The sequence below is a fragment of the Abramis brama genome (assembly GCF_963993115.1).
Source record: "Abramis brama genome assembly, chromosome: 3".
Classification (NCBI taxonomy): Eukaryota; Metazoa; Chordata; class Actinopteri; order Cypriniformes; family Leuciscidae; genus Abramis; species Abramis brama.
Genome location: NC_139965.1, coordinates 58,951,735 through 58,978,444, shown reverse-complemented (window position 1 = coordinate 58,978,444; position 26,710 = coordinate 58,951,735). Strand labels below are relative to the sequence as shown.

At 38.4% G+C, this 26,710-nt stretch overlaps 2 protein-coding genes across 4 annotated transcripts in view; both read left to right on the top strand.

The window, feature by feature from the left end:
* Positions 1-10,339, top strand: part of trip4 (thyroid hormone receptor interactor 4) — a 90,504-nt gene extending 80,165 nt beyond the window's left edge. Inside the window, exon 13 of the mRNA XM_084107599.1 lies at positions 10,113-10,339. Coding sequence (XP_083963725.1) covers positions 10,113-10,171 — 59 coding nt within the window. The 3' untranslated portion in view covers positions 10,172-10,339. The remainder of the gene's footprint in view (positions 1-10,112) is intronic.
* A 4,880-nt stretch (positions 10,340-15,219) lies between these two features.
* Positions 15,220-26,710, top strand: part of znf609b (zinc finger protein 609b) — a 57,654-nt gene continuing 46,163 nt past the window's right edge. For all 3 annotated transcript variants that reach the window (XM_084107596.1, XM_084107597.1, XM_084107595.1), the window contains exons 1-2: positions 15,220-15,666; positions 24,325-25,193. In XM_084107596.1, coding sequence (XP_083963722.1) covers positions 24,450-25,193 — 744 coding nt within the window. In that variant the 5' untranslated portion in view covers positions 15,220-15,666; positions 24,325-24,449. The remainder of the gene's footprint in view (positions 15,667-24,324; positions 25,194-26,710) is intronic.

Sequence of the window (26,710 nt, the reverse complement as noted above, 5' to 3'; positions counted from 1 at the left end):
CAGTATAAAAACCATTACGTCTATGGAATCACCCCTTTTAGATAGCTAAGTAAAGTGTGTGTGTGTTCGCTGAGCTTGACTACTCTCACGATGATGTTGGGGAAAGGTTTGTATCCCTTCCCTGCTGAAAAGACCAGCATAGCTGATCACCAGCCCCCAACAACTGCATGACCCATCCTAAAGGGTCCTTACGTATATTAGCTGTAGCCAGACATGGTTGGTGTCCCAGTTTCTTAACTAGCTTAACCCCCTAAATATCCAGTTAACCAGCTTCTATGCTATCTGCTCTGGTTGAACAGCTTTACCAGCAAAGTTTTGGAGGTGAATAGCATGGTTATGTTGGTTCATCACCACCAAACCAGAATAAACCAACCAGGACCAGCATGGAAATTAATACTTGTCTAAGCTCGTCTTTTCAACAGGGTAAACCCTTGCTTCATTTCCTGCACACTATCGACCTTATTCTGGATGGAGGCCATGTTTGATTTTAAGCACCAAAGCTGTAAGGCATAGTACAGTACAGTCGTTCTATAAGTCATGCTGGTGTGTACCTTGAAGTCAATCAGTATGTTTTTCCAAAAGAGGAAAACAATCTCAGGATAACATAGACCAACTTATTGAACGTCTATCTCACAACCTCAAATTAAATATTAATCTATCCTCTCTAAGGTACGTCGGAAAGTATGTACAGTGTATGGTTTTGTACGTGTCTTAGAGTATTAATTGTCCTCTTTTAGTCTAGCTCTGTACCAGCCCACACACACATACACATCTCCATTTGCCCTTGCAGCAGGGAAGGTTCAACTCGCCCTCCCCCCAGAGAGCAGATTTGCACTTGAGCTGACCGTTAAACATGCTTTGCTGGGTTGCCATAGGAGGGCTGAGCACAAAGGCACTGGTCCTGACCCCCGAGCGGCTGTTAGCAGGGCTCCTGCGGTCTCAGGGAGAGAAAGAGAGGCGCCAACATCGAGCTTAAAAATTCTCAGGGAGCTGTCAGTACTGACACATTTCTCCCTCTGCACTGCTGCACATATATGCAAATCTCAGTGCCTCAAAAACAGAGCACCAGATCAGCCTCAATTTATTCCCCCCTTCTGTTTCTCTCTCCTCCTTTCTCTCATCCGCTTTCTTTTGCCGCTGCTCTACTAATGAAGATTTTCTTGCCCTGCCTCCCCCTCGCAGGAGAGAAGTGGAACAGAGAGCTCAGCAGTGTTTGAGTGTGGGGGAGCGGTCATGTACTCAAGTGTTTCTCATTAATGAATGATAATGGAGCCATCATATCTCATGTAAAGAGCTCTGTGACTAATTGTGCTACACTGTTTGTTGGGAGGATCTGCTTGATCTCTCTTCCAAAGGCTTTAGTGAGTCACCGTCAACATATATGTGAGGATTTTCTCACCTGGATTTAGTTCTGACTCGCTGTTTTGTTTGATTGTTGTATACAGAGACCAGCTGGCTGTATTTCAGTGGTAGCTGTAGCTTGTTCAAAAACCAGTCTGCTATGGTACTTTCATGGTTTTGGACGTGTTTGGTCATTGTGGACATTGTTAATGCCTTTTTTTTTTTTAACAAGCTACTGCTACCATTGTGTGTTACATTGTAAGGCTGAATAATTACATATGCCTAATTATAATCTTTCTGATAATGGTACCATGGTGATATCATATATATTGTAGATGTGGTATCATGGCAATAGCATGGCATTCTTTGATACGTTGATAAGTCCCATTCAAAAAACACCAATGTTTCTTGATTATATCACTTTAAAAGCGAAGCATGTACAATAACAACAAAGGGCCTAAGACAGAACCTTGTTGAACTCCATACTTCACTTGCATGTTTTTCTGTGATGTCAACATAAAATAAGGCTGAAACACTACTTGTGCTTAATTATTTGATCGGTTAGCATGACACAGAGTAAAATGTAAGGTGATGGCTAACATGGTACCATTGTTTTATGGACATGTACGATTTCTTTCGACTTGGTGTTGCAGTAATTGCATGAGATTTATGGACATGGTAATATGTTTTTTTAAATATGGTATTGTGTTAATGGCATGTTTCTTGCTTGCTGAGAGTCTAACAGTGGTACCATGGTAATATCATATATATTGTGGACATGCTATCATAATACCATACCTATACCATCCAAAAACACAAATATGTTTCCTAATATCATGTATATTAATAATAAGGATGGATGTTTTGTATATTATCTGGGTAGATTCTTCTAATGATCTCTACACTGCTGTAAGGAGCGGAGTGAGCATGGTTGTGATTTAGAATGAGTTTAGTCATGGCTCCAGCAGAAGCCCTGGATCTGTGCTTAGCCCCAGGCTCTTGTGCTGACAGAGAGGGAAGGTGATTAATTGCCTTGGAGGGAACAGTTGCAGGAATTATTAATGGCTGCAGGATTAATCTGTTTTCTCTGGTTGGCCCATTAGTATGGGCGACCCTGGTGGCTGGAAGATTTTTCTGGAGCTCCCTGGCAGCTAGTAGGACTGAGTTGTGTCTTTCTTTTCATCAGTCTTTTTTTCTTTGTCTTTCTCTTCATGTGTCTGAAAAATTCCCATCCTCGGCTGGCTGTTTCGGCAAACTCCAAACTCTGTGAGGCAGGTGGAATTGATTAATGTCACAGCATATTAGGGAAAGGGCCGTAAACACAGTGTGTCCCTGTTTTAACGGTCCAAGCACTGCGATTTCTCAGCATACCTGTCCTGGTCTGTGTGTGGGTTTGCATCTAAAGTGGGAAAATGCATTGGTTTTTTATGGAACATGTTCAACTCTTGGCTACAAGCCTCATACCCAGGCCTCCATTAGCAGAGGTTCGGGGACTCGAGCTACATGACTTGACTCGAGTCTGATTTGAGTTGCAAATTCAAGGAGTTGTGACATGCTTGACTAAATGAAGAAAATTATTAGACTTGACTTTGACTTGAGAACCAATGACTCGAGACTCGACTCGACTTGACAATTACTTTTTAACAACTGTTATTAAATTATGTTTTTTAAATGATGCAACATCTACTGATAAACAAATTGCAAGCCACAGAACCACCGACACAACAGAGTCAGAAAGAAAATCGCAGGGCACCAAATAGAGAAGGTAGAAGACAATCTCCCAAGATCTTTGCTTTTAGATATAAACACTTCAAAATGGACCATATTCATTAAAAGAGATTTGCTGTATGCACAATTTGCAGTGCCACGACCAACACAACCTTGAACTTTCTCTACTTCAAAAAGGAAAGGTATGTAAGCTAACCTGTTCATTACAGTTAAATTGACTAATATCTAGAGAGAATAATGTGCAAAACAACATGCTTCTGTATGCAATATTATGTTTTCAAATGTAGCTGAAGGCTGCCAATAGACTAAAATGATTATAAACAATGAATCTCTTGTTTTGTAGTTAACCTCATGTTGAACTTTAAATTAGGTTTTAAATCGGTTCATTGATTCAATGACCCATTCATGAACAGTCTATTTAAGGGGGCAATTGTGGGGCCTTAAGGCTCCAGTATACTTTGAAGAACAAACTTGTGTGACATAATTTCAAACAAAATTTGGCCAAAATAAGTTCATTTCTGGAGTTGGAAACAGCTTGCCAAAGTGAACTTATCAGAAAAGTTTGCTCCGGCTGGTAAACACCTTCAAACTTCCATTGGTCGGTAGCAATTACGAAATAGTTAGGTGTGGCTCTGTGGCTCTACCTTCTTTGTGAACATCATCTTCAGGTTATTTCTTCTGTTCAGTCTGTCGAGGTCAGACGCAAGTAAAACAGGAACAAACTGGAGAGATGTTTCATAGTAGAAACTGAAGTTGTAACTGTAATTGATAGAGATTGAATGTTTTTTTTGTTTTTTTTTAATCATGTTTAATACTGTAAAGCTGCTTGCTTTAAAACAATCTATTGTATAACGTGCCATATAAATACCTGTGAAGTGATCTTGTGCAAACATATCCACATCGCTATTATCAGATGCTCTGCTGTTTTCTCAACGCTGTTATTTTTTGGTTTATTTTGTTGTTGAAAGGAAAGCTTTTTTAATAATGGACAAACACATTTTACCATATTTAAGTATATTCAGCAGAAAGATGTTTAGATTTCCACAGAATTCTGGCTGCCTTCATTCATAAAGTGCTGCTTTTTCCTCGCCTCTTGCTTGTTTGTTTGGTAGATAATTTGGGTAATGTGTTTATACCTTTTTTCTGATAATAAAAGTGTTGCACTCTAAGCTCTCTTTTAACATGCTAGATGAAATAAGTGCACAGATTCCATGTGGACCTATTCAAAATTTTCATTTTACTCCAATTCTGCAGCAAGATAAGTAGTTGAGTAAATTCCATACGATTAAACCAGCTGAGAGTCTCTTCCTTCCGGAGACTTGTGTGCATTGAATTCACTGCAGTGAGGGAGCTGTAAGTGTCTGTGAGCATTCATGACATGCTCTAATCATTAAGGTACTTAGAGTTAGATTGGAAAAACGAGCTGGATCTCCCCAGACTGTGATGTGATGTGATTCTCCCTTGGCACTTCTGTGCGTTATCCATGATTGAGACCCTCAGAGTTTGTCAGATCCTGCAGTGAACAGTGATTTGTTTTATAGGCTTTGACTTGACTCACTATCATGTGAAACATCAAAGCAAAGACTTTCTTTGAAATTATTATTTCTAGTCATATATCCAAGCTCATCTTAACTCATTAACATGGACAATACCTTTAGAGCAAGATCACAACGCTCCAGCTGTCTGTGTTTATTACCCTTACTGAGTGCATGTGTTGATGTCCCTCCTCCCACCCTTCACTGCCCATGGCTACAAGACAAACAGCCTTTTCAGGAACCGATATGATTGAACACAACAAAAACAAGGGAATACTTTCTACTGTAGGGTTCCTTTGGGGGTCTCAAATTCAATTCAATTTAAAAAAAAGCATTATTGTCTATCCCCACAGGGGTAGAAAATTATCAATACAAGAGACAACCACACAACAACAATTTAAGATACACCCCCATTTCCTATTTAAAATATCAATGGCAGTTGGAATAAAAGTCGTCTTATACTTGGCCTTTTTCACCAAAGGTACTTTTATATCGTCTACCAGACGGAAGTACGTGAAATGAACTATACAGGGGATGGGAAGAATTCGTCACAATAACGGAGGCTTTCCTTTTTACTTCCACAGTGTAAAGATCAGACAGAGTTACTTGTTTCTCACCAATAATTTTACCAGCCATGTTTGTAATCCTTAAAAGTCTGTTTTTTGCATTTAACAGAAAGAGAGTTGTACCAGGATAAAATGATGAAAGTGAGCACAGATTCAATGAGTGATTTATACACAACTATCAGAATGTCCTTTTCAATATTAAAACTCCTCAATTTCTTCAGTAAGCCTAGACATTGATAAGCCTTTATCGTTATTACAGGTTATCTCATTTGTATAAATAGAGAAAAGAATTGGGGATTAAACACATCCCTCTGGGAGACCAGATTTTAAAACCACATTCTCTGACTTTTTGCCATTTACCAGCACATGTTGTAAAAAACTATTAATCCATAAAATCAAGGTTTGATGCACCTGTAGCTCCTCCAGACGCCTCAGAAGTGTGTTTATATTCACAGTATTAAAGGCAGAAGAAAAGTCCATAATTAAAATCCTAACGCATTAATTTGCCAAGTCCAAATGCTTTACAGCCCTATCCAGCATAGTGAGGGTGGCATCTTCAACTAGCAAATTGCAAAGGGTCGAGTTTACCAGTCATTGCCTGGGAGAGTTACCCTGGTAATCCAGAGTTCTCGCGAGAGCACAAGTTGAATTTGCTCAGCGAGTTACTCTGGCGTCGAGTAATGATGCTCATTAAATATGCCCCTCGATCTGAGCTGCACCAATCACATCGGGTTATCTGATATAGGCGGGCCAGAGGCGAGGTAAACAGAAGACGACAGCGCTGTGACGTCGAAGTCATTAGTAAACATTGCAAGATGGCTATGGATGAACACCAGTTGTTTGAGACGCCTTTGGCCGCTACAATGAACGAGTTAGACTTGGCTTTTTATCTAAAAGATGAATAGAAGACGGCGCTCGAATCGTTCCTTTGCAAGAAGGACGTTTTTGCTGTTTTGCCGACCGGATACAGTAAGAGTCTAATCTACCAGTTAGCTCCGCTGGTAGCTAAGCGATAACTTGTTGTGATTGGTCGTAGTGTTATCCAATTGCGTGCAGTGAGATTTTCAAATGCATGCTTGGTGCCGCCCCTCAAGCTGGCCGATTTTCATTAGTCGACGCCAGACCATTAATCTTTCAGATTTAGGTCTGGATTTCCAGGCTATGGGAGAGTTGCTGACAAACCACTCTCTCCATACACTTGCAGAGCACAGATGTTAAAGCCACTGGTCTACAGTCCTCAAGCACCTTAGCATGAGCCTTTTTTGGTAATGGGATGATGGTACTTTCCTTCCAGGCTTGTGGTACAACATTAAAGTCAAGAGACAGCTGAAAAAGTTATGTCAACACACCCTTCAGCTGAGATGCACATTCCCTCAGTACCTTGCCCTTTATTCCATCTGGCCCCGATGTCTTTTGGGGTTTGACTTGCATTAAAACCTTTTCCACAATCTGTTCCTCAATTAGTATGGGGTAAAGGTCAGGATGCTCTGTAGGAGTCCAGTGCTCATCTGAATAGCTATTATTAAAACGAGCATAAAATTGATTCAGTTCGGTAGCAAAGCAGGCAGAATCAAGGCACTGGATATTGTGTTGCTTCTGGTATCAAGTCAAAGTAAATCCATCAAGGTAAATCCGCTGTTTCCTGGGAGAGCCATGTCTCAGTAAAACAGAAAAGGCTTGTGTGACGATAATCCCCATCATATTTGATCAACGCAGACAGCTCATCAATTTTATTTCTCAGGGATCTAACATTTGACAAGGTGATAGCAGGTAAGGGCAGTCTACTACCTCTTCTCCGTAGCCTTTTGAGTATTCCTCCTCTCGAACCCCTTTTCCTCCGTTTCGCTTTAGGCTTTTTCCAACTGATGCCAACCAAAAGACATTTTGGGACATTTTTGGGACAAGTGTTGAATCCATTGTCGGCAGAACAGCAAGCGGGCGCAAATCCAGCAATAGTCCATGTGAATAAACCAGACTTGTCACGGTTGATATACATGCTCCAGTCTGCGTTGTCGGCGTTGTCCACAGAGCCAATATTGGTTGAGAAATGAACACCAGAAGGCCCAGAATTGCCCAGAAGTTAGCCGTCTCATATATAAATAATAAATGAAAACTACAAAACACTTGATATAAAACAATCAAAACAAACATCTAACACGGAGCCTGCGTCACGAGAAATACTCCAACAATAAAATCCATCCTGTACATTTACAATACTATTGGATTTCTGGCATTTGTAGTCTTCTATGGGGAAATGTGAAACATTATAAATGTAATTAAAGACTTTAATGAGATTTAAAGAGATAGTCTACCAGAAAATGAAAATCCTGTCTACTAGAAAGAAATTATCGGTCGTCTAGGAATTACATTTATTAATGCACTCAGCTAACTGATATTTCATGTGGCTAGAGAAGTTATACAACTTTTAGTTTTTTGGGTAGTTTTATCAGCATCAAAGTAAAAGCTAATGCCATGTTTTCTCATAATATCATCTAAAGGGAGTGTGTACAAGGAGAATAACAAAGGGCCAGTGACGGATCCCTGTGGCACTCCATACCTAACTTACAGTACATTGATTATCAGTGAATAACAAGTTTCTCACGTGAAACTATTATATGTATTTAAATAGAAATTAGAATATAGTGCACAATATAAGTTTTACAGACCACTTTTATGGCATTGTTTTGTCCTTTTTTAAGTTTCTGTTAAATGGAAAAGAACAATAAGATTGGATATTCTACTAGATGACTCGGGGCTGAGAATATTGTTTTAAGTTCCAGTAAAGTTCCCTGTTACATTTTACTTGAAAAAATAAAATAAATCTACCCTTAAGTTTCCAACAAACAGTTACAGTTCTTCGAATGAGCCCTGGGTAGTTCTACGTGTTTTGTTTTGTTTTGTTTTGTTTTGTTTTAGACTATATGCAGTCCTGTTAGATGGGAAGATTGCATAAGTTCTGGAGTTCAGTATTTGATCTGAGCGTAGGTAGTTGGAGAAAAGCCAGATGTGCTAGATGATGGAGTTCCAGCAATGCTCTGCATCTATTGTTGGGCTGGCTCCCTTGCTGCAGTATGGGTAATAAACTGCTTCACAACAGCCCCCAAACAATCAATGAGAAATTATCTTGCCAGGTCGATGTCTGGGCTCTCAAAGTTGCCTCACCAGCCAATGCAGAATACTGGGACTCAGCAGCTCTACGCAGCCATTGGCTGGAGAAATGCATCTCTATTAGATTGTGTTTGTGCTGTGATGTTTCTTTGTAGTTATGTTTAGATCTCTCTTAAATTAAGGTTTTGATTTAAAATTGATTTTTGGAATAGTCTTAGCTGATTTCAGATGTGCATCTATTGCTCACTTTGTTTCGAAAAAGTATATCAAAGAAAGAAAATCTCTTTCTCTTTGTTGACCTAACTGATCTGTTCATTCATCTATTGGTAGCGTGAAATTCTCTTCTTACGGCTTTGTGACAGTGTGCTTTGAAATAGCATTCAGATGCATGCTCTGAACAATTGTTTACAGGTTTTTGCCTTCCGGGAGCCGCTGGTTTAATAGTGCGAGACAAACAAAAAGACAGCATCTGATAAGCTGGCTTTAGTGTATGTCGTGTTCCGTGACTCAAATTTTGGTCAGGTAACAGATTTCATCAGCATGAGCTGTTTGAAGAGAGCCAGACTTTGCAGGCGTTGCAGGTTGACAGATGCTAGCGCTGTACATCTTGTGCCGAATGCTGCCAACTGATCTGAAAAAGCGGCCAGCGAAGATCAAGGGGTGGAATTGAGAGTCTTTGCTTTCCCACAGAATAGAGATGCTGATGCCAGCCAGATCAGCATCATCTCATTTGCTATCGATCGAGTGGCTCCAGTTTCAGAACTGAAGACTGCTGATAGCCTCGTACTGGCGGCTCTTAGCTACAGTAATGCAGCATTAGGAATCACAGAATCTCACCCCTGAAGAATCTGACAGAACAACTGACACTAGCCTAAAATATTAGCCTGAAAATGAGATTCCTTGAGCATTTGCAGTTCTTGAAGATTAATTCTGACACTGGAATACTTGATATGTTCAAAAAAACTACTGTTATTCAGGATAATTGAGAACAATTAAATATTTGATATTATTTGTTTTTTAGATGCAGGGAACACTTGGACTTAATTTGACAAAATCGCTTCATTCTGTTTTCCTCTAGCAAAGCAAGGATGGCCTTCCTAATGACAAAACCCAATCCAAGTTGGACTTTTAACAAAAGTAGTCATTTGCAGTCTTTATGGTCAAATGTATTTACAGAAGCTCAACAAATGTGCAATACCACATAAAGAAGTTATAAAGAAGATACCAGAAGATCACTTCATCTTCAACACTTTTATTTAAGAAAGGCATTTGGAAAGAAAAAGAATGCATTTAGACTTCATAGAGATTTTTAGCAAATTTAAAGTTATTAATCATTCTAAGAGCTAAATAATAAAACACATTAGATTAGTCATCAATGCAATACTTTAATCTATTGACATCCCTACAGAACTTTTATTCTGTGTCATTTTAATAACAAATCACATGCAATGGAAAGTTGTACATCATTCTAGGAAGAACATTTAATCTCTCTGAATGCTAGTTGATTGTGAATCCGTATTCTCAGAATTCTTTCCGATTTACACTAAACAAATGAACTATTCTGTGAATGCAATATCTAGATTTAAACCTGTCCCTGAGTAATGATGTATCAGTGTGACTTTTACAGCACTGCAATCCCTATATGTGCGATGAGAAAGTGTGAAAAAGGTGTTGTAAGTGTGAATGTGTGTGTAAACGGATTCATAAATTCCCTCTTCCTGATCCCAGCCCTCGGCTCAGCAGGGCAGCTTTTGGTTGTTTGACAGGGAGCTTTGAAAAGGTCACCGGGACTTGAATCACCATTAACCTCACCCCTCCCCATTCTCTCACACAGGGAAACTGGAGAGCCAGAGCCATCAAAGTGCCAAGAAGTGTTTAATGCAGCCGGCGTGACCCGAAACAAAGCCGTGTGGTGGTCAAGAGACGAGGAACAGAGAGTCGTCGGCCGTGTCAGACAGTGGGAATCACCGTGTCACATGGACGCATATGGTGACCGTCAATGGATAACTAAACCAGAATCATTCCCTAATTGCTTTTTCTGCAATAAAAGGCTGAAGACTACTTGTGTATCTGGTCTTTAATACTAATAATATATTCGTTATAATCCAGTCTTTTTTGCCATATAATTAACCAGCTCCCTTTTAATCTCAATTGGATTTCCAGCTCGTAAAGCCGACGGTCTGAACCAGAACCGCTTGGCTGAGCAAGGAATTTTCTGCTTACTAAAGAGGCAATTGTGCTGGAGAGCTCGTATTGGAGCTGCTCTTGTTATTTGGGCCACAAAGCCTCTCAGGTTTTTGGGCCTGCTGCTCTCAGAGTGATTGAGTGGCCTCTTTGTGACACAGGCATCTCTGCAGCAGAAAGAGCAAATGACTGGCTCCATTAACGGGAGATTGCATGATGGGAACTGCATTAAAGTGGCCATGGAGCATATATTTCCCTCTTCTTGTGCAAAACGGGACGTTCAACATGGGGAAATACATCAGCATGATAAGTGGTTAGCTAGCATCTGCGGTCTGGTGAATAGAGAGTCTGTTCTGGGATTGCTTCACTTTTTTTTTGAACATCATGTGTGAATCATTTTGAGTAATTCTCTCAAATTAATAATACATTTTAAAAAAGTCCATTTCATGCCAAATTCCTGTAATGCGAAAAAAGATGTGATTGACCATGAGTTTTAAAAATGTGTTTCTTCTAATTAAAATAATAAAATTATTTAAAATAAATTGGTTATATTTTGTATTACAGAAATGCAAATTATACTTATTTTATATTTCACATTTACAGCACACTACTAACAATTGGGAAAGGAGAAAATGCGCTTAATTGTCATAAAGATAATGTTTAAATAAATATGTGGTGTATATTTTAAGAAAACGCACGTGTACATTTGGCAGACGCTTTTATCCAAAGCGACCAGAGGTGGACGAAGTACACAACTTCCTTACTTGAGTGAAAGTACAGATACTACTGGTCAAATATTACTCCGTTACAAGTAAAAGTTGTAAAGACCTATTTTTACTTAAGTAAAAGTACAGAAGTACTCGTTTTTAAAAATACTTAAGTATCAAAAGTAAAAAGTAAATGTCAATGCATGGTTTTATTATTGTTGCATTGTTGTATGTAATACTTACAGTACTGTATGCCTCTGAATCTACGCCTGCCTTCCTACCCTCATATCCATTTATCAAATTTATTTCTAGAACACAGTTCCAGTAGTGGGATTGAATGTGAGATTGAATGTGAGATTGAATAAGTGCACTCAATAACGTCCACAATGGTTTCGGACACAATGGTTTTTTTGGCTTTTAGTATGAATATGTTAGCCTTACTGTTATCTATAAGATAGTGTGCTCCAAAAAAGTGACAAAAGTCGCATTTAGAAGACCAAATCCAACGTTGAAAATGAAAATCAGGTTTATGTCAGAATCCAATGTCAGATTGACGTTGATCTCCAACGTTGGACAGACGTTGTATTGTGGCTGAAAATGAAAATCGGGTTGACGTCAGAAACCAACATCAGTCGGGTTCTGACGTCAACCCGACTTTTATTTTCAATCAATATCTAACGTCAATCTGATGTCGGGTTCTGATGTCAATCAGATGCAGGGTTCTGACGTCAACCCAACTTTCATTTCCAACCAAAATGCAACCCCTGCAACCAAAATCATGCACTGACTGATGTTACTTTCTACTCAAGGACCTTGACAGAATTGTAGTGGAGTAAAAAGTACAATATTTGTCTTTCAAATGTAGTGAAGTTAAAGTAAAACGTTTCCAGGAAAAATTATACTCAAGTAAAGTACAGATACTCAAAAAGTGTACTTAAGTACAGTACTCAAGTAAATGTACTTTGTTACTGTCCACCTCTGAAAGCGACTTACATTGTATTTCAAAGTACACATTTTACATTCTTATCAGTTCTTGCTTTCCCTGGGAATCAAACCCATGACCTTGGTGTTGCAAGCGCCAATGCTTTATTGTTTGAGCTACAGGAAAACTAGAGTTTTATGAAGAGAAAACAGTATAATGGATCCGTGCGTCATGTCTTAAAGTGACAGCAGCCTAAAATACCTGCTGCCAAATTATGATATAATATTAAAAAATATCTATATGGCAGTTTTCCCCCATGGTATCGATGTCAAAAATCAAAAATGAGTAGTAACTTTGGAAAACCACTATAGCCACAGTGACTGGGGAGCGAAGAAGTTAACTTCAAGCCCTGTTTATATTTATCCGAGCTGAAATGTGACCGTGAAAGTGTTCATATGTGTTCATATAGTAATGTGCGACTAATTGTCCAAAATACTAATGGGGTTTGAGTGTCAGATTGAACCTTTTGGAAACCCTGCGTCGCCTAAAGCCAGAGAGCCGCTAATCAAACGCACACATCTCCTCCAGCTACGGGTGCTGGGACGCTCCTTTGTGCCGAAGTACAAAAGACGTTTTCTCGGGAAGTGCGGAAGACCTTCCTAAATTCAGTTTTTCACAGAGATTTGATCTTGGGTGGGATTGGATGCACCGGCCGATGCGTGGGATTTATAAATCAAAATGTTTCTCAATAAAACAACATTATTATGGAGCATTCAAACAAATTTCCTGCGTTTGTTTAAACACACAGTATGAGCTATTAAAAGCACGACTCAAGTGTGAAGGAGCTAATTATCTTATGAAAAGCTCATGTTTTTGCATGTGAATGAGGGGGCATTTTAAAAGAGGCTTAGGTTGTAGAAGGAATGTCAGCAGCAGGTCTTCCTGTTCTCCGTCAGCCCTTTCCTCGCAGGCGTTTCCTTCTCTCGCCACTGTTTGACAGGCCTCACTCTGTTAACCCCGGATGAAAGAAAGTGCAAATGAGTGTACCTGTGGCTACAGACACGACGCTGCCACCCAGGAACCAGAAATCATGTGACAAGTGTCTCCCCACGGCAGAGTTCCTGATGATGCCGGTTTGTTATCTAGCATTGTTTGGGGGAGCTTTCCAGCGTTCACTGAGCTATGCAAGAAGTCAAAGAGTAATACGCCTACATGCACATCAACAAATATTAACACATAAACTGGTATGTCTGGCTTAGTCATACTTCAAAAGCAAAGCAATGCTGTCAGTCATCATGTAGCAACTGAAATCAAAATCATTACAGATCAATCATGTTCTCACCAGCAATGTTACTGTAGCACCACATGTCAAGCGTTTAATCATTTAACTCCTCCTCTTTTAAAGGGATAGTTCCCCCAAAATGTAAATTCTGGCTTAACTATCTTGCTAACTACCTCATGTCATTTCAAACATGAAGGATGTTTAGCACAATGTCAGTGCTGCTCATTTCCTAATACATGTGGCATCCGCTGTTTCCATTCACCTATTTTTAAGCAAATTTTGGGATATCACATAAAAACATTTGGATGGAAACGTATGGTGCATAAAAACACGCTCAGTTAAGGTGGATTTTTTTATCTTTTAAGAGGATATGCGCATAAACAAAGATGAAAACACATTTACCGAATAAATCCCTCAATGCTCAATAAAAAACATGTGACTGCCTCAACAGACGATGTGATTGGATAACTGCACTTACCGGCGGACCAATTGCATCTCAAATGTCGGTTTTGTCCTTCTGAAGTTTCTGAGACGAAGTTTGTCATCACAATAGTTGGGTATAATTATAATAAGTGTCACAAGATTGCGTTCCTGAACACTAGCATTTGAACGCAACAGAACATGACAGCGTTTGTTGTGTAAACGCAACTCAATTATGATGAAAAAAAAGAGCCACAGTTTCTTCCCTGATTGCAGCAACTTCCATTTTGTATCACTGATTTATTCATTTTATTACTGCAATTTCCCAGGAAGGGACTATTTTGTTCTCTTGAACACATGGGATGGAAACGCTGCTTTATTCACAAATGTTTAATGCCATATTCCTATTTTGCGCATCAGTTAAATTCGCAACTTTGGATGGAAACACAGCTAGTGATGCGTATCTTCATACCATATTTGCACCATATAATCTCTGGCTAAAGAAAAAAAGATTGTATTTCTTTAAAAGGTTTGCAAAATAGTATACAGATCCCTTTTATGGTCCCTTTGTGTGTGTCTCTTTTAGGCTCGGCAGCTGCTGCTCACTTCCCACTCTCAGTGTATGCTAATCCGCTAAAGTTCATGGAGGAAAAAGTCAAATGGGTTTGGAATAACATTTAATAAGAGTTTTCATGTAGGCAGGATAACTAAATTGTGATTTGATTATTCAGTATGACAGTAACGAACGAGTCCTTTTTATTATCCAAAACTGAAGAATGTTAATGCCATTCATTGCAAGTCTACAGAATCATCTAAATAATATTTAGTCACTGAAGAACTAATTAATGGTCATTCAAAGAAGTTAATGAAGCCAAATTGAATAATTGAATTTTTTTTTGGTGCTTTTGCTTTTTACTAAATTTAGTTTGAATTTGATGCAAACTCTGAATCAACATGCACCAGTGCTACTATATGTCATAATCATTTGTTAACAATCATGTATTCATTACCTCAGCGAGCTCATTGTTTCTGCCTTAAATTATTACATTGTTTGTATTAATACATGTTTAGCTTACTGTGTGATTTGTATATGTACATTTCTGAAATGCATAACAGTTCCTCTGATAACAGATCACTCTAAATTGTAATGTGGACTCATGCATTTTCTGTAAAGCTGCTTTGAAACGGTGTGTATTGTGGAAAGCGCTATACAAATAAATGTGAATTGAATTTGTAAAATCAATTTGTCATTTCATATAAAAAAACAACATTAAGAAATATGTTAAAACAAGATCAGGAAGAGGAAAACAAGTTAAGGCAGAAAAGAAGGCTTTTTAAATGTGCTGGACTCATAAACACACAAACACATGCTGGAAATTCCAGGAAGAATATCGACTGATCCAGTTTCCGCGTCTTACCGCGCACTGCGCGCGCAGGGTTCAATCCATCCGGATCATTCTCCTGGATTTCATGGCGCTTCCTCCTCCTGCCCTTTAGTTACATTGTATCCCCCTTACTGAAAGGAGCGAGGGATCTAGGACTCAACTCAAGGGAAAAAAATGAATGAATATACGTGAAAATGGACGTGCCGAGATGTTGGATTTATCGTCTTGGAGTTTAAGAAAGACGTATTTGAAGAAAGCTGTGAGATTTCGATCCTGCGATGCCAGTTCCAGGGCAGTGTTTGCATTTCTGAACGGGATCTTTAGGAGTGTGATGGCTGCTGGCCTTCCTTTTCTCTAGTTGCTGGATGTGTTGGGAAGTGCACTGCTTTGGGATCATTTTTGGAATTCCGTGCGCAAATCCAGAGGCCTTTCCACCTTCCTCTATGGAATGTACATAAGTATTCTCTGGATAGGGGTTCGCGTGTGGGGTAAGTGACGCTGGGATTAATGCATTTCTTTTGTGTGTGTGTGTGTGTGTGTGTGTGTGTGTGGGTAGGGGGTGGTGTTTTATTGGTGCAGATGGAGACTGGAGGTGCTTTAGCCCGTTAGCTTAGCTCGGTTGTCATGGCTCACACATGCTTTGACCATCTTAAAGAGTCATTTCCTTAAGAGCAACGCGTCGCGGACCAATGCGCTCGAACAGCGCGTTAGGTGCGGCGAATCGAACAACGAGTCCCAGTTTACTCGATTACGAGCACAAATAAACGGGTTGCGAGTCCATAAACACCCCGACAGTGCTTAAAACGACTGTGGTTTGTTTATGCTGGAGTTGCAGTTCTCTGTGGAAGAGCTCGAGTCTGTTATGAATGTCAAAGGATGTGTGCGAGTATCAGAATATTCGCAGTGAATCACTGCTCAAACACAGAACTCACTCCAGATAATACAACCTTCAACAACAGTCACACGTCTTCAGAGCAGTGCTTATGCACTAACAAAAGGTTTTAGATATGGTATCATGATTATATCATGGTTTTTGGACGCGAACCATGATAGTACCAAGTGGTTTTCTTTCAAGTATATTCGATTACAATGTAAATTACATGGTTTATGTAAGTACTGTGTTATTAACATTTGATGCCATATTTCTGTCTCATCTGCTTGCTTGGTTTTCCCACTGATTCTAAATAATCGTAGCAATTCCACAAGTTTTACCAGTGTTGTTAGCATTATGATGGGGATTATTAGCTCTTCAACTAATCTTACACTCATTCATGGGCTATTTATAATGGGATGCTATGTCAAAACCTAATTTTAGTATCTTTCATATTGTTGGTGTTTTTTTGTTTTACTGCTGGCTATAGGGAAACACGTTTCATTTTCTCCTTTTAATTTCATAAAAGTCTTTATTTTGGCTCTGAACGCAAACAAAAAATGTATGTTTTCCTGTCATTGTCCATTTTGTACCATTTTCTGATGGTATTCAGATGTTGGTACCATATTAACACCATGGTATTATTTGACATACCTCGTCCATGTAAATACCTTGGTGTGTTAATATAATCTAGATTTATTCAGTCCATGGACTGCACTACTAGCTAGGGGAACCTATTGTGCACTATTCAGTATGTGTGTGAATGGAACTGAGATGCATTTGCCCTATTGTATTGTTTAAAGAATTAGCACAGATATCAAGTAGCCTCAAATAAAGACAAGCAGGGAAACCATAATAAATAGCATATGGAAATAATCAGCTTTCAGAAGAAACCCCAGACTTTATGTGGTCTTAGAAAGAGATGTTATAAAATGGGCTATTTGAAGAGTTGGAGCAGACACCTGCTGACATCCTCAAGATAAGTCGAAGATGTTTGTTCAGAAAATCATTTAATTAGTCTGAACTTGGGTCTCACATTAAGTGTTTTGTTTACAATTTAAACAGAGTATGTTAATACAGTCAGTGAAGCACAATTATATGGCTCGTTTCTATTGGCCACACGTCATCATCTGGTTCTATATAGAAGCTTCTGTCAGGTGCTTCTTATATAGAATCTTCTATGGGTTCACAGCATGGGATCATTCAATGGATTTAGTTTTCATTAATTTGTTATTGTGATTCAATTTTATGAATGAAACGGCTCGTAAAAATATTTGTCTTGGAAAAAATTGGAATAACCTGTTAAACATAAAAGGATTATGCAATCATTTAAAACATTTCTCTTTTATCCCTATATCCTCTCGTTTTTGGCATACAGGGTTCTTTAAAATTGAGTCAAGAATGTTATATAGAACTCCATTGATCCCGGAAGACAAATTTTTCTAAAGGATTTTATAATGGTTTTTTTTTTTTCTATTTATGAGAAAAATAAGGTCTGTGGTACAGCTGTGTGATTAATCGTTAAAAGATGGCAATCTCATTCCCAAATGACAACGATTCGTCTGTCTATGGAATTAAATCACGCTGGAACATTCAAACCTGCGTCGTGCTGCCGCTGACCCAGAGAGAGCAAATGTCACGTATAGGTTTGAATCAACACACAGTTTTGTTATTTCTGTGTTACAAATATTCATTTTGCAGAAGAATTGGGATAAAAGTTTATAGTTCGGATATCAACACTGATGTCTGGTACGGTAACGATCAAAATAGAGCAAATCACCTCCTGAAAGTACTTGACGCTTCAAATAAAGATTATATCATTACATCGTTACACCAGTAGGTGGCGACAAGGTACTGTTAAACATGTATATGTCACTGAATTCATCATTCAAGAGATGCGTTCAAAAACGATGAGTGTGTCATTGAATCATTCATTTAACCTGTTTTTTTTTGTTTTTTTTAATAATTTATTCAGATTAATTAAACATTTTAAATAGACTGTTGCAATTAAATTGTGTCAAAGCCTCTAGTAAATTAGGCCTGCATGATATTTAGTTTAGTTTAGTGATCTCTGTTTGAAACGGAAAGATCATGATTCTCAGTTTATCCAGAATCATGCCGCTCTAGTCTGTGTTAAACATAAGTTGACGATACTTGGACGTTTTATTCTGCAACATAAATTACACACGCCCGTATAAAAAATGAGAATTTTGAAGCTGTTATGTTTATTTAAAAAAATGTTTGTATGTTTCTAATAAGTAACTTGATGAGAACGTTTGGGGTGCGAAATGGAGTGTGTGTACGTTTGGGGTGTGTGAAATTTGCGTTGTGGAACAAAACATCCAAGTATCGTCAAATTACGTTTAACACAGAGCTTATTTTACTCAAACCGCATTATAAAAACCCATAGGGAAATGTGGAGGGAACCACCGGCGGGTTTTGACGTCTATTAGACGGTACTGGTTTGTGACACTATGTCCCAAAAAATTGCAATATTATGAATGGAGGCTTGACACCAAATACAGGCAAATATGTGACATTTTACATCATCTGCTTTCAATACGATTGGCTTTTATCAGTAATAATGTTGTAGAGTGCTCATGTGGAGATGAGTTGGCAGTCAGCCCGAGGGCGAATCTATTTCCTGGATCTCAGACACATTGTTTTCTCTCTTTATGAGCTGTTGAGTTGAGTTTTGTCTGCAGGCCAGAGCTAGATGTTGTTTACTCTCCATACTTTACACTGGAAAACTTTTGCTCAGCTTTGGTCTAGACAGATGTTTTTGTAAAATGTTTTTCAGCCCATGTATATATATAGTGTAGCGCCCCAAGCTTTGATATTGAACGTTCTCTGATCCTGTGTCGGGATAGTCCAGGGAAATCAATATGTCCGAGCCGGTGGAATAGAGATGCATTGCTGTAGCTCTCGCTGTAATGTTTGTGAATGCTTAGAAAGATCCATACACTCATTATGAATTTACAGTTGTCACCGCTCAAGCTATGCACATCATTCAGTTCAGCGTTCGATCTTTATTGCACGTTACAAGTGCTCTGTTATGCACTTCGGTGCGATTGTGCTTTATCTTTCTAATGCAGATTTGAAGCCTTGTTACATTATGGTGTCAATAGGGCTGATTATTTGATATTATTACATTGACAATGTAAACATTGTGAATATTGTGATGATTTTATTGTTTATTTGGCATTAAGTTTCCTAAAGACAGCATGTCTCATTTCATTAGTATGAGATTATTCTTTCTAGAATCAATTTCGCTTAACTGTTATAATGTTTCCAAACACAGATTCAACAATTCATCACCGTTATCAGAAATGTTCTTCAAGCGTCATTTTAGATGCTTAAAATGTTTTAGTGAAATATACCTATTTATCACTATTACATTGGTGAACATAAAAAGAAATGATCATATATATATATATATATAGTGAAAAACTGTGAAAAGCATGCCTTAGATTTTCACTGTATTTCAGATCTTGAGTTTAGCCTCTTAAATGTACTTGGCAACACCAGCTCTTTGCTCAATATAATAGTTCCCTTAGCCACTTTTAGTCATTTTACAGCAGATAAATATCAAGATGCATATCATACATTTTCAAAAGGCTGAAAAATATCGGGATTCATGATCCCAAAACACTCATTCTGTAAATGCCATGTTTAAAAAGCAGCGGATTGAATAAGCTGTGCGTCTCCTGGACTTTGAGGGATCAAACATGAGTCCACATACACAGACAGGTTAGCTGCAGATGTTGTACACTGACTTTGACCTCTTCGACTGTTTGTTCCAGCAGAACAGCTGCAGTCTTTAGACGTACCAATGACCATCTGGGATTCTGCTAGTCAATGAAGGGGCCTGCGATCAACACGAGCTTTTGCGTCGTGTTCTTGGTGGGCTATCGGCATTTACGAGGCATAGTTACAGGGAATCCAATGGCTCGGTTATGGTGGAAAACAAATCTTTATTTAAATGGCAACCCAATTATCATCCTAACTTAGAATCCTATCATGAATGTTTAGTAACAGTAACCATTTTTCAAATCTAGGATTTAGGAAGTTTCTGTAAGACTAGATTCAAAAAGCTTTTATGATTTAGTATGAATATGGTATCTATATTTTGGTATCTAAAATATGGTATCTAAAATTTTCACTTGTCCCACCACAAAAACAAAAAATAAATAAATAAATAATAAATAAGGCTGTGACACCAAAAACTACTTGCCTGAATAATATACATTTCAAATGTTGTTAAAGACAAGTAAAGCTGTCTTTTTCAGGTAGAGAAAATTAATAATCAAATATAAAATTGCACTGCATGCATAGTCTTCACTGTATAAATAAAATGTAGATTAAACCTTATTAAAGCTACAAAAGTTATTCAGTCCAGAGCAGTGAGTGATTTCTCTTTATCTTATGTTGTTTGATGAACAGTAATGACACAGATGTCAGCAGGTTTATTAGGCTACTGTCACTTTAAGAACGAATGCACACGTCATGCATTTTATTTCTCAACTGTTTGTTCACTTAAGATACAGCCTAACATATTATGTTTACTATATTCGTTGAGACCAGCGTTTTTCATGTGAATACATGTCCGTTCAAGCACAAGATGTACAGTTTTCTTTTTAAATATGTCTTTTGGCTAATTTTAGACATTAAGCATTGTATTAATAATTCTTTATTTAATAACCCAAAAATTCGATATATAATTTATAACAACAAAGTACAAAAATGTTTTCCTGTTAACACACTTCTAAGAAGTATCATACATGCATACATGTATCTAATTTTTTAAAGGAATGAAATAAACACTGGTATACATTTTATTTGAGGATTGACCATTGAAATAAAACATCATTGTTCTAAGTTTGTATTTCAGAAGTAGAAGCACTATTATTGATTCATGCGAGATGCTTGATTAGGGAATTAGAGTCTGAAATGATATCGCTCACATTCAATGCCGCTATTAGGCTTTTGTGATGATCAGAGACTTGTGAAATGTATATGGAAGTAAATGAAAGGCTAATATAAGCTCCAGCTTAATGAACAAAGCCATCCGCTCGCTGCACTGATCTGCAGTTAAGCTTGGTGAAGCATTTCAAATATGGATAGAGTAACAAGAGTTTATCAGATGCTTACAGATCTAGCGTGAGCGGGTTCTTGAGTTATTTTCCAGCTCTGAGCTCATTGGCATTGCAAGACAAATGCTGCAGACTTGAGTGTTAATTATTTACGCTGTCAGAGGTCAAAGTGCGTGCTCCTTTGACTTGTGTTGGCTTATTTGGCCGTACCCCGGCTAAGCAGAGATGACCTGTGTTAAAGAATGGCTGCTTTAATTAGACATCAAACATCAGGCTTTGAAAGCAGCCCAATTTCAGCAGACACATGTTCTTAACCAAATACTTTGGCACATAATATAGGTCAAAATGCTCACAATTTCACAGGTCTGTTTTCTATTTAGAAGTGAATGTCTTTGCAAAAATGTTGCCATTGTTATCTAATCTTTGCTCGTTGTTCAGTGTAACTCTGTTAATCTTTTTTGCAAGATATATACTTTTAACAACTGAACAGTGGTCAAGTGATAATATATTTTTTAACGGCCTGTATCTAAAGAGCAGAGCTGCCATACGCAACATAAAACTGTTTATTATCTGTTTTTATGACTGTTGGCAGATTTTGGAACTGGCAAAAGAAGGAAATTTCACTCAATGATATTTGGCTCTGTTCACACCTGGTATTAAGATGCGTTTTGGTCGATCGGGTCACAGGTGGACGACACTAAACACAGGTGTAAACGGGGTCTAAAACGTTTCGAGTTTGACCTCTTCCAGAGCTAGTTGAAAACACATTCGACCAGATTGCTTTCGTAGTGTAGACGCTCATGTGATCGAATGTGTTCAAACAGCCACAAAACACCATCTTCTCTTTATTAACATTATGGGAAGAGCTCTAGCCAGACGGGATTTAAACTTTGTCGACTGAAGACCCAAGTTTGGTTTGAAGATGAAAAACGTACCAAACACAATGTTTTCTAACACACACTCACAGCGTTCGGCTGATCTTGAGTCTGTCACAGCAGAAACTAAAGCTGATGCTCTCCGTGTGTTCCGTCGTCTCCGGTCACGTTCATATTTAAATTGCGTGAGCTTATTTTGTCCATTAGATTGAAAGATCTGAAAAAGCCCAAACATTTACCCGCCCATAGACCCTCCCCTCGAAGAAATCAGGACAGAAGTGGTGGAAAGTGGACAAAAGAGACGCATTAAAACACCGGGTGTAAACGGCTGTAAAATGGCCAAATATTGATAAATGATAATTGAATGAATGATTAATTGTCCTGGCCAATCTCTTTCACTAGACTAATGAATATATATATATTTTTTATTTTTTTTTATTTTTTGTGTTTAAAGTTAACCATCATCACAACAACCAAATCATCATCCATTTTGATGTCCGTGAATGTTGTAGTGTATAACTTTATATATCTTTACTAACTGCACTTGTATCTGGATGAATAGTAGAACTGGTAAAATGTTCTTTCTAGACTCTTATGCAAGTGTTTCCTTTGTTTTGCCATCGCTGAATCGTCAAATGCCACAGTTGCAGAAATGATTTAATAAGTTATGGAATGTTGGTTGCACTTAATTTAACAGTGCATGCATTTACGGTGTTCCGACCCAAGAAAGAACGGAGTAATAAAAGGTAACTACATGGTTGGGCTGTGCAATTAATCGTAATTGATTTTGGATTTTGGCTTCCAACGTTTATGAAAACATAATCGAGTTAAAGATAATCGAGTTCAACTATTATTTACTGCTGCCACATAAACGGTGCATTCCTCACTGCGCCAAACCTAACATCCAAATCAGCCAAATAAGTGTGTGTTGTAAAATATAGTCTACTGTTGCCAAACTATGGGACATGTTTGTTTGATATTAAACACTGTTATTAAAAGCGCATTAAGCCGCAAAAGAGACACTGTTCCCCAGGCGTCTTTCTGTGCTTTCATTAGCAGAGAATACTGTGGGGTTCGCCTAAACTGTTGAATCGCCTACATTTTAACATTTTAAAATTGCGTTTTGGGAAGTATCCTCATAAACACAGTTGATTATGTCTTTGAGAAAGAAAACGCATGTGTGTGTAACAGTATGTTGGATCCGTGCATTAGCTCCTAAAGTGACAGCAGCCTAATATTCCTGCTTCAGTCTGACATTAATGTTCATCAAACAACAAAAGACAAAGATAAAATCACTCACTGCTCTTGAATTAATAACTTTTGTAGCTTTGATAAGGATTAATCTATATTTAATGTATACAGTGAAGACTATGCAGTGTTTTTACATTTACATTCAGTTTCTGTTGTAGGCCATTAGCTATATTTTTTGTCCATTTTGTTTGATTCGTTTCTTTGTTCTTAATGTATTGCTCTCTGTTTACTTGTCTTCTGTAACATTGTCTACATTAGTTAACCTAGTATTAGTTTTTGCTGAAGTAGCCTGTCGATAATTGTGAAATTTTACTGATATTGGAAATTACTCGTATAATGAAATAAGACTTTGATCATATCGTTTCATATCATATCATTTCAATATTGACCAAAATTAGCTTTATTGTTTTTTGCCATAATCGAACAGCCATACTTACATGGACTTAACATGGGTTGAGGTTAGGATTATGGTTTGTATGTAGTTATTACTCAGTTATTACTATAAAAAGTACGGTAACACTTTATTTTACAGTGTCCATGTTACATATGTTACATGTACTTACCATAGTAATAACAGTAAATTATGCATAATTACATGCAACTAAACCTCAACCAAACCCTAATCCTACCCTAACCCTATAGTAAGTGCATGTAGTTAATTATTATTACTCAGTGCTTAAATATATAATTACACTGTAACAACGACACCTTAAAATAAAGTGTAACCAAAAGTACTTGAAAATAACAGTACTGTAAAATAAAGTGCTACTGAAATTTGAATCGATTGCGATGAGATAAAAATGTGTACCTGAAAATAATGACAAGAAAACATGCCTTTCTGTTGAGTTTCTCAAATTAACATGGAAAAGATTGATTGCATCTGTTTGGGACACTATAACTCTCCTGCTTTTCAAAGTTATCGCTCGCGTTTTGTGTATTTGCTCTTGTGTTGGTAAGCCACGTCCTTATTTAGTGCTGCATATTCATCACTTACCGCTTCATTTTCAGAGTACAATTTCAAGACAGATAATCCCTCTTTGTGTGTGTCTCCTCTAGGGCAAAATGTGGGCGACTGGGAAGTTGACATCAATACGTTGAGGCCACTGTTCTCCTTCTCCCCACACCCTGGCAGTCTGAGAAATCAGACGTTACTGTGACAAACCTGGGCCGCTGGCACTAAAATGTCCCTAAGTGGTGGCACTGCAGGCGGGAAAGGTGTGGACTCGAATGCGGTGGACACTTACGACAGCGGTGATGAGTGGGATATCGGGGTTGGAAATCTGATTATCGACCTTGACGCTGACCTAGAGAAGGACAAACTCGAGATGTCTGGCACCAAGGACGGAGGGGGAATGGCAGCTCCACCCAGCGCAGTAGCGGCTCTGCCAGACAATATCAAGTTCGTTAGCCCAGTTAGTGCCCCTCAGGGCAAAGAGAGCAAATCCAAATCCAAACGCAACAAAAATTCTAAAGACAATAGCAGCAAGTCTCCAGCTGCAGATGGAGCAAAAAAGGAGCATCAGGGACGGACCCAAGGGGAGGTTACCGGTGCGACAGGTAGTTCAGGAGGCGGCAACTCCGCTACGGGCAAAGGTGCCGAGAAGGGCGCCAAGGCCTCACGCGGTGTGCCAAACAGCAAAAAGGAAAAGGAAGTATCGAGTGGGAAAAACAAGAAAGAAAAAAGCGAAAGCGCACCAGTTGCAGTCGTGGCAATTGAGAAGGAGATAGTTGTGAACGCTCAGGCGTTTGGAAGCACACGCAACACGCCCTTTGACAATACGCAGAACGCAGACATTGCTGTGACAGAGCAACTTGGGAATAACGCTCTGGAAACTGTTGGAATTGTCTCTCCGTTAGCTATTAAATCCGAGCCGGAGGAGCTTGATGGGGAATGCAGAGTTCTGAAGAAGATGAAAAATGAAAAGGTAAGCGCGGATTGCCCGCTTGTGTATTCCAGCCATTTAGCAGCTACTGCAAATTGTGTTATTGACGTATTGATAACTTGAGTCAATATTAACGACCTAATCCTCCTGAATGCAAGTGAGTTGTTTCCTCCTGTTTCTGACATCGTGTGTGCTTTGTGACGGAAATCTTTTGATCAGAAAGTAGAGAGAGGACCAGATTTAAACTCGCATTACCCAAATAAGGTAATCATGGTGTTTCAACTGTTAGGTCATGGATCTGTCATTTAAAAAAAAAGATATTGTTCCAAAAAAAAAAAATCATCACAGTGTGTATAAAAACGTATTTACAGTATTATGCTAACATTATTACATTACAAATTAGTTTGGCTTGTTTTTCCCCCCTGTCGTTCCGGTCTTTGAATAGAGGGAAGTTTCGGACTGGTTTGGCTGTTAATCCCAGGAGCCAAAGATGTGTTTGGGGGGGAGGGGAGGAAAAAACCTCAGACCCCTCGAACCCACTGGCCTAAACTTGCTGTGGGGGAAGGGTTGGAAGAAGGTCATTTATCTGCATCTACACAAGCTTTTAATCTGAACAGAACAACAACTGTGATTCTGGGAATCATTAAAATTAGGAAGGAAATTCCAATTAAAGCTTCAAATCCAGTTTCAGGTCTTAAGCAGATAAGTGATGACAGTGTTTGTTTGTAGCTTTTACATTGGTCTTTTATCTGTGGAAAGAAACCGTTGTGGCTTCCACCGTGTTAAAAACTTAATTATGTAGCCCAACGTTTTGCAAGTGCATGCCGTTCGACTAAAAGAACAAATGCGGATTGTCATATTCATTACAGGATTATGTTTGCTAATGTTGTGCTTTGTTGCGTAGATTTGCCAACATTGAAATTCCAGTCACCATAAAGAGCCTACCATGTGTCTTCTGGAGATGGTTTTAAAGCCCATTTTAAGGACACTCCCTAAGCTTTTTTGTCTTTTCAGTAGCATGGTGTGACAAAATAAATCTGTGGTAGATTAGGTAGGTAACCATAATTTCAGATATTGATGATGACCCAAATGTTGTAAATCTAAGCCAAATCCTGTACTCTCCCAGATTTTTATAGTGTGCAATCTTCTTGGAAACATCAGTACAAAAAGAGATGTTTGCTTCTCTGTGATTGTTCACATGACTTGGTTCTCGGGTCAAGTAGATATTATGCAATTAAAAGATTCCAAACTTGAAGTAAGAATGCAGTGATTTCTTTGTGCAAAAAATTGGTCCATTTTTGCCGTTTATGTTGTGACGGTTAATTGCGCATTGGTATTTAATGGAAATTGAATTCCTGTAGGCCTATTTTTCAAAGAATAGATGCATATCTATATATATTTTATAAACTATTGACTGATTAATAGATAATCTGCTTTTTCCCCTCCTTTGTTTTTGGTGTCTGCAAAATCCAACTGGTTGACCTCTAAATTTTAGTATTGATGATAGTTTTGGATGGTGCAACACTGTTTTTTTTTAATGCCGTTTAAAATGATTTTAG